Here is an 8,427-nt window from a genome sequence, read left to right on the forward strand (position 1 = left end):
ATATCAGTAGTAGTAGTAGTAATAGTAGTAGTAGTAGTAGTAGTGTTTATTCAGTCATCACAACAAAACAAACAGAAAAGTACTTACAGTATACAATAAGTATATAGATTCTAAATAACAGCATAAAGTAATTAATGTATAATGTTAATGCCTGAAAAGGTAAAGGCAGATAGTGCTTATATATGCCTATCCTACATTATATCCCACATTAAATTAAGCTACCCACCAAGAAATGATGATGAAAATGAGAGAAAAAGAAAAAAGAAAAGACTATCTATTTCAATGTGTAACTCTGAAAAATAGAGCTATAAACTCTTCATTTGAAAATCAAAAGTGAGTTACATCTTATTCCAAAGGTTTAACCCCAACAACAGAAACACTTCTCCTTTTAATCTATTTTTTGGCTTTTGGAACAGTAAACTTACAAACATCTCTTAAACCATATTTACACTCCTGTACTGAAAAGAGTCTGACTTTATTTTACTTCTGTACATTATTTGCATTATTTAAACATAAACCAAGTCATTGAATTTTAAAACTCTAAATTAATAATACTAAATGATGGAAAACACGTTATTACGCTGGGGAAAAGATAAATATTCTAATTAATTACATGAGAATAACAGGAACAATAGAGATTTTTTAAGATGCAGTTCCCAATAAGTCCACTAGATGGTAGTAATGCGCCTTTAAACTGGTTTGCCATTAAAAATCAGAGGCGAAGAGGAAGAAGAAGCATGAAGAGGAAGTCAGTTTCGTTGTTGTGCTTTTGTTTGTGAGCTGTTAACATGGATGTGAGCCAGACATCATACTGCACTGTGCTGGATAAAAACAGTCAGTCTAAATACATTTGCTACACACGCATTAAAAACGGCGCATTCAACATTTGGTGAGCAGAGGTTTGACTCAATAACGCTAAACCAGTCTCCATTTAAAAAACCTGGTAGCTTATGTTTCTGGTACTTAATCAGAAACCGGTTTTTATTCTGTGTTGTGAGATTTAGATCATAAAAACAGAAGCACATTGAATTTTTATGACGCCATCATGCATATAATCCGCAAAGCAGCGTTAAAATCCCACAAAACGCAGAAATTTGGGGTCAGTCTTTATGACGAGTCAATATAGACAGTGCCAAAATAAAAGGTCACATTTGATCTAACATAATTTTCTTTAGTATATAAACAGTGAGCCGAATTAAAGAGCGACTCCTGAAGAAAATATTGAGGCCAAACTTTCTACTTTTACTTAAATGTGCGTTTCCCTGTCTGTTAGTTAGCTTGATATTTCTGGATATTTAAATGGAGTCAGGCTCACAATTCACCCCGTAGAGACCCGGACACTTACAGTAGCCTGGACACAATAATATGAACACATATAATGCCTCTCTTTTCTAAAGACTTAATGTTTTACTTTCAGACCATATTTGGACAGTTTATGCACACTTATAGATACTATGGAGACTATGAAATGAATGCACTGTACATGTGTAAAGGTGAAACATGCAACACTGACACCAAGTGTTTAAAATCGGTACTGCAGGGCCAAATTCAAAATATTAGAGCAGCGGACTCAAACTCCTTTTAGTTTATAAGCCGCATACAGTCCAATTTGATCTCAGCTGGGTCAGACCAGTAATACCATTGCATAATAACAACCTATAAATAATACGTAATATACATAATATTAATTAGCTAATTATAATAAGCCATATATTTACAAAATCAGTGGACCGTCTGAGATGATTTAAGAAAAATGATGTAATTGCATCAATATGTCTCAGGGGTTATTTTTCAGATTATTTTACACATAAACTGTTGATTGATGATATTCAATATATGAATGGTTTAAATATGTGTATGTATATTTCAGAGAACTGTATTCTGGTCAGTGTGCAAAAACCTTTTTAAGCAACAGAAAAATTTGAATTACTTTTTATTCTTTGCTAAATTAACCAGGGGGCCCGATTGGACCCCCCCTGGCAGGACGGTTCTGGCCTGCAGGCTGTATGTTTGACACACCTGTATTAGAGTGTTGTCTCTCCAGTATTTCAGTTTAGCAAGTTTCCTTAATCTCTGATGATATATTATGGTCACTGTATGAGTTAGTACAGTAATATATTAAATGTTGGACCTCTTGGACATGTATTGACAAGTGTAATTTAATGCCTGTTTTCATCATCATGTTCTTGTTTATCTGCTGCAGTTTGACAGATGCTGCAGATGTTTGGAGCACGGAGTACACCGAGGACAAGCTGAAACAGTTTGTAAGTTTCACCTGCAGTCCTACATGATTTTCACTCATCAGTGATGGCTGTGGTTTTAACTTTGTGTGTTTTTTAGAGACAGAGGTTTGCCTTGAAATCTACAGAGGATTACACCCTAAAACTCAGGTTAGATTACAATCTGTCCTCCTCTCAAACTACTCTGTATAACTTGTTGTAATTCAGTGCTACGTGTGTGTGTGTGTGTGTGTGTGTGTGTGTGTGTGTGTGTGTGTGTGTGTGGTTTGTCTTCAGCTACTTTTGGGAACAAAAGTAAACTAATGTAAGTCTATGTAACGTCCCCAAAAGTCACCTAGGACAACACATGTGTGAGTGAGAGAGACTGCAAAATGAAGTAAATGTGATGACGACCATACTTGGGTAATGGAGGCTAAATGTTCCTCTGTGTGTCCTGCAGGTCGGCTTGTGGTAGCGGGGATGTGTCTGTTATGTTGCATGACAGCAGTGCAGAGCTCCATGTGGGCCCCAGTCCTGCTGACCTGAGCGTGACCCTGCTCAGGCTGGACGGCCCACAGGCAACAGAGGAGCTCAAGGAGCTGCTGTTCAGGATGGCCGACAGCCTTGCTCAGCCTGACAGTAAATGTACGTTGTTCATGTGACTCATTGTAGTTTCACATTGAAGGAGGCTGTGAGTTTAAAGGAGTTTATGCTGACTGTGTGTTGTCATTCCCTCCAGGTGGATCCCCCTCCGTCAGTCCAGTGAAAAATCACCAAAGGCGGGCCGCAGGTACAGTGCAGAGCTCAGGCAGACTACTTCCAGGAGAAATGAGTTGGGACTGTTTTTCAAAAGTCAAGTTCAAATGAATTTGAACTAACAAGTTATTAGTAGTTATTAAGAGAGAGAGAATCTCACCATTCAGTTCAGTCTTTGTATTTTACTGTGTGGTGTCTCTGAACTACACTATGTTGAGACTCTGTCAGACCAGGTTATAGAGGTGATGTTACTCTGCTGTCTCACCTGTGTGTTAAATGAGCTGCAGAGTAAAACAGCTTCTTTTTACAAAGCTGGCACACAGCCTGATCTTTGTTGGTCATTTTGGTCCCAAAATCCTTCCACACACAACTTCTCTGGTTATCCAATCAGCACAGCGTTGCTAACGACTGTCCTTCGTTTTCATTTATTAGCTCAATTTATTAACAGTTCAAATAGGTTAATAAAAGGTCAAGCTGATCCTTAGCTGGTCTGTAGCATCTATAGTAAATTTTGAATATGAAATGGTCATGAACATATAAAAGGTGACAGCCTTGGCTCGCAAGCGGTTGAGTGGTTAAGAACACATGCCAGGCCATCAATCCAAACACAGAACGATAGATATTTTATCAGCTGCAGAGTTGAAGTGTTGTTGGTGGTTCGATTCTCCAGCTTTCAGAGATGACATCTTTTTCAGAATTTGAACCCCGACAACAGCAGAATTGTGCTCCTTCAGTGACGGTGAAGAAACGACTTCCAGGCGCTTCGCTCATCAACCCAGGAACCAAAAAGTAAATATATACCCTGATTACCTTCTGTCAGTTCTCACATTATTCTGAGCTCTGAAACAAAACCAACAGCTGTTTGCTCATTTTTTGCAGGAAGCGTCAAGCAACCGGTGTGGCCTTCGATGATGCAGATGAGGACTGATCGTAATGACACAGATGTGATCTTACACTGCCGCTGCTCAACCTGCTTTTTAATCCTCTAACACAACAATATGAAGGTGAAGATAGGTTTTTAAATGACAGCTTGATGAAAATCTGTTGGCAATGAAAGTTTTTATGGTATATGACGTCAATCAGTGATCACTATGATTGTAAATTATTTTAAATGTCAGTGTTGATGATACTTATATTTTATATGAAGCTGAATTTAATCTTGTCTGGAAATGAAATAAAACATAAATTGTATTAAATATGCTCACATTGAATCTGTTTGATAAGAAGGTTGCACAGCTGAACAGTGAGAACTTACATGACACATGGCAAATGTTATTTTTGAATTTTTTGAGTTTCAGTTGTCACATGTCGAGCTTGTTCATGTCGTCTGCGATAGATGGTAGAAATAAAAATAATCCCATGTTTACGACTCAAGAGCCCGTCGTGTGAGGATGAAAACATTTAATCTAACACCAGTTTTAAATCAGTTAAATGTGGGTTTGATTACAAGGCTTCATAATTAAGTGTAAAGTGGAATATTGGTACATATGTGTGTATCTGTTGAAATTTCTACTTGGATGTTGATGTGAACATTATTAAGAAATTGGAAACTTGACATTACAACAGCTAAGATACAGCATGAATGCAGCAAGAGCCTCATTGCAGTCGGTTGGTGCAGATGAGAGGAGGAGTTGATTTATTGGATTAAAATACCAAAAAGTGAGCTCCATGATCAGGAAAACATCAAACAGTGCTGCTTGTACTGGTAGCTACATGAACATATTACGTCATGTTTTGTTACAGTCGTGTTTTGGGGTTGTTATTGCAGCACAACAACTGATGGTATCAAACGCGTTTAGAAGAAATTTCACTAATGAACTTTTGACGAGGTGCACCTGATCATTGAAAACTGTTCTGGGGCCAGATGTCATTTCCTGCTTATTACCTGGTCTTCATAAACACAGAATGTGCACTTTCTTCAGACCAGGAGAAGGGTTCATATTGAGGTGATCTGAGGGTGATTAGACGAAATATAAACTGAGAGATTGAACCTAGAGAGGTAACACTCATTACTCTGTGTGGTTAAACTTATCATTGTCATTCACAGAGGAGTCAATGATTTATTCTGCTTTAATATTGTTTTTACTTTATGCTGAGTCACACCTTTTAAGTCAGTTTGACATTACGGCTACAAACCAATTATTGATTACATTTCTGAGATATGAATACTGAATTAGTGATATAAATGCTGTAAAGAGCAGCACAGCTGTAGTAGAAGAAATGAGGAAAAGCCCTTGAATGAGTTGAGTGATCCTGTATCTACTGTCTGTGAGTTCTCTGTAATCTCAGTATCAACACATTCTGCTGAGAGCTGAAGGTGAACACAGATTCAGTTTGTGGAACAAAACACACAAAGTACAATCAGGGATTTTATTTTTGGTACTAAAAAAGATATTCCAAATATATACAAATATTTACTTACTATATACACACAGTGATAATTGAACAAGACAGGAGAGCACTTATTGAGTTTACATGATAATCAGAGTCAGAAAGAGCTTTTTGACCACGTAGCTTTAAACATACAAGGAATCTGCTTTGGTGTTGTGATGCAGAACAGTCAAGATATAGAAATACCAGGTGATTTAACTATAGAAATGAAAGTCTACAATTAAAAAGTGAATGATAATAAATAGAGTGTAACAAGTATAAAGGTATTACAGCAGCTGTACAGCAGCTCTACATGCTGGATGTCCTGTGGAGACTGGTTGAGCTCTGAGTTTTAGTTTGACTGGAAGTCGTCGTCATGCTCACAGCTCCGTTCTTCCTGTGCCTGAATCAACACATGACATTGCACTATTAGTATAAAGCAGCAGAGATGAGAAACATTCACAGCACTATTTCATCTTGAAGACACTGAACATGAACTCTGTTGTGTTGTCTGAAGTTAGTGAAGAGCAGCTGATCTTACTTGTCCATGTTTCTCAGAATGGTTTGTCCCAGCGGTGACTTTGGATTCACACACTTCTGTTTATCTGCTGTTGTTGTGATACTGTGAGAGAAGAAAGAGGCGCGTTAGAGAGGAGCTGAGGGATGCAGGAGAATGACACGTCCATAAATGTGCTTTAATTCAGCTCATGAACTTACATGATCTCTGTGTTTAGACAGAAGATACTTGGAAGGTGTACGACTGGATCCCCCTTGATCATCTTTGTGTCGATCCGGCCGACAAAACCGTTTAAACACTTGCATTTTTTAGAAGTGTCTGATTGTCCTGCAGGAAGAAAAGACACAACCTTATTAGCTGCTGATCATCTTTGATGTCATTTAACAGACTTCACATGTCATGACCATCACGGAGCACTAACCTTGTACATATAGGACAAACAGGCAGGCGAGGAAGGCGATGACGGCTGACTTCATGGTTGTGTCTGTAGAAAGGTGCTGGCTCACACTCCACTGTCTTCCTTCAGTCTGGACTTGTGATGGTTCAGCTCACAGGATTTCTCTCTTTTATAGAGTAGCAGCCACACAGGGCTGCTGTGCTGCAGGACACCAGAGTTTCACTTTCTCTGCTTCTTCCTTTTTCCTCCAACAAGCCTGTTTCCTAGAATCACTCACACTTCTTATCCAGAGACTTTGGCTCAGACAATCATTCTGCAGAGTAGCTCCTTTCTAATCCTGCATAGTTTGAGGGATTTAATTAGATTTAAGACATGAATTCATACTTGAACCACAATATTTCTGAAAAATACCAATCTGGCTTTTGAGCCAATCACAGCACTGAGACAGCACTAATCATGGTTATAAATGACTTCAGGTTCATTATGGATATGAACAAACTGAATGATTGTGGTGTTCTTCAGAGAGTATTCCTTTATTGTGTGAAGTGCTTTGTGTCACATATTGTTTGTGTACATTTAAATAAATAAATTTAATTTGTATTGCACTTTACCTTTCAGTAATCTCAAATTGCTACAGAAGAAGTGAAAGTGCAACAAGGGTCAATATGGTCCAATAATTTTCCCAGATTCACTCACACTTCTTTATTAAGAGACTTTGGCTCAGACAATCATTCTGCAGAATGTCTCCTTTCTAATCCTGCATACTTTGAGTGAATTCATTAGATTTAATAGATGAATTCATTATACTTGCATACAGTATTGTCATTCATTGAACCACTGAGCACTGGAGGTTCTCAACTCTTTTTGGCTTCATTGTGACGCCTTAAAAGAATCTGTTGACCTTTGACATCAGATGCAGATATCTACTGTCTGCTTTGTGTGAACAGTTTAACCACACACTGATTTCATTTCAACTTTTACAATATTTCTATAACTGGCTTTTGGGCAAATCACAACACAGAGACAGCACTAATCATGGTTGTAAATGACTTCAGGTTCATTATGGATATGAACAAACTGAATGATTGTGGTGTTCATCACTTCCTGTTTTGATTCAGTGATTGAGTGGAGGGTATTTCTTTATTGTGTGAAGTAAGCGGTGTGAAAGTGCAACAAGGGTCAATATTTTTACTTTCTTGATCTTTCCTCTTTCTTGTAAATTCCTCTGCTCACAGTAGCATTGCTCAACAGGATGTAGGGCTGTTGGGTTTGTGGACATGTGTGGACTTACTGTGTGAGTCTGATCTGTGTCTCTGCACCATGTGATGCTGATATCACCGCCTCAGGCAGCCAATCAGACAGTCAGAAAATGTGCCATCTTTGCTTGAACCCTTTATGTCTCATGTTAACTACATTAAGAGGTCTGATGGTTCAAAGGTTTCTGTGCTGTGCCTACATATGGGCAAAGGTTTGGAGTCATGGAAAGAGCCGGACATGTTTAACTGACCATTGATCATTTATGGCTGAAGGTCCAGAGGATGTGTGACCCTTGTGTGACTTCTGGGTAATAAATATGTTTATATGCAAATGTATTTCTTTGTGGCTATTTGCCATTGGCTGCAGTCATATAGGTTGACATGTCTGACCAATCACAGATCATTCTTTGTTCCTTCAGAGACTTTAATAGGTTTTTTCTTTGCTTGTGGAGATGAACTAATGTGTCTGCTGTCTCCTTATTGTTCATTATTATAGATTCATCTTCGACCTAGCAGTGTTTTGTGTATTATTTCAACTTTGTTTTTAATGTTTTCAGACAATCTTCATGCCTCTAATTAAGAACCGTGCAGGACTCATTGTGTTGGATGAATCTGAACTCATATCAGTATCAATAAGAGGTGAGCTCATCAGTTTCCATTCATTGTGTTTCATTTCCTCCATCACCAACGATGAGCTGAGGCTGAGCAGCAACAACAGGTGACACATACTACACATGTATACAGTGGCTTCTTTGACTAATCTAACATATAAAAGATAACACTTCTGTTTATTACATAATTCAACATATTATTTGTAATTGTGATGTCATCAGTGTTTTTCTACAATGTAGAAAATAGTTTAAATAGTTTAGGTTGATAATCAGCTGCACTAAATGTGTTTATTAGAGTAAC

The 8,427-nt window shown here is 38.0% G+C and overlaps 1 protein-coding gene across 1 annotated transcript; it reads left to right on the top strand.

The window, feature by feature from the left end:
- The first annotated feature begins 726 nt into the window (after positions 1-726).
- Positions 727-4,095, top strand: paxx (PAXX non-homologous end joining factor). Its single transcript, XM_053324895.1, has 7 exons — positions 727-889; positions 2,204-2,264; positions 2,341-2,390; positions 2,680-2,864; positions 2,959-3,009; positions 3,671-3,764; positions 3,855-4,095. The coding sequence occupies exons 1-7, from the start codon at positions 789-791 to the stop codon at positions 3,901-3,903; spliced, it is 591 nt and encodes a 196-aa protein (XP_053180870.1). The 5' UTR covers positions 727-788; the 3' UTR covers positions 3,904-4,095.
- Positions 4,096-8,427: the final 4,332 nt, after the last annotated feature.

The sequence above is a fragment of the Scomber japonicus genome, chromosome 9 (assembly GCF_027409825.1).
Source record: "Scomber japonicus isolate fScoJap1 chromosome 9, fScoJap1.pri, whole genome shotgun sequence".
NCBI classification, from domain to species: domain Eukaryota; kingdom Metazoa; phylum Chordata; class Actinopteri; order Scombriformes; family Scombridae; genus Scomber; species Scomber japonicus.

What these genes read in the sequence shown, in the direction of transcription:
- paxx (XM_053324895.1), top strand. Translation starts at nt 789, where the DNA reads ATGGATGTGAGCCAGACATCATACTGCACTGTGCTGGATAAAAACAGT. An exon ending in GATTACACCCTAAAACTCAG is followed by an intron (nt 2,391 to 2,679) that starts GTTAGATTACAA and finishes TGTGTCCTGCAG; the next exon opens with GTCGGCTTGTGGTAGCGGGG. An exon ending in TGCTCAGCCTGACAGTAAAT is followed by an intron (nt 2,865 to 2,958) that starts GTACGTTGTTCA and finishes CATTCCCTCCAG; the next exon opens with GTGGATCCCCCTCCGTCAGT.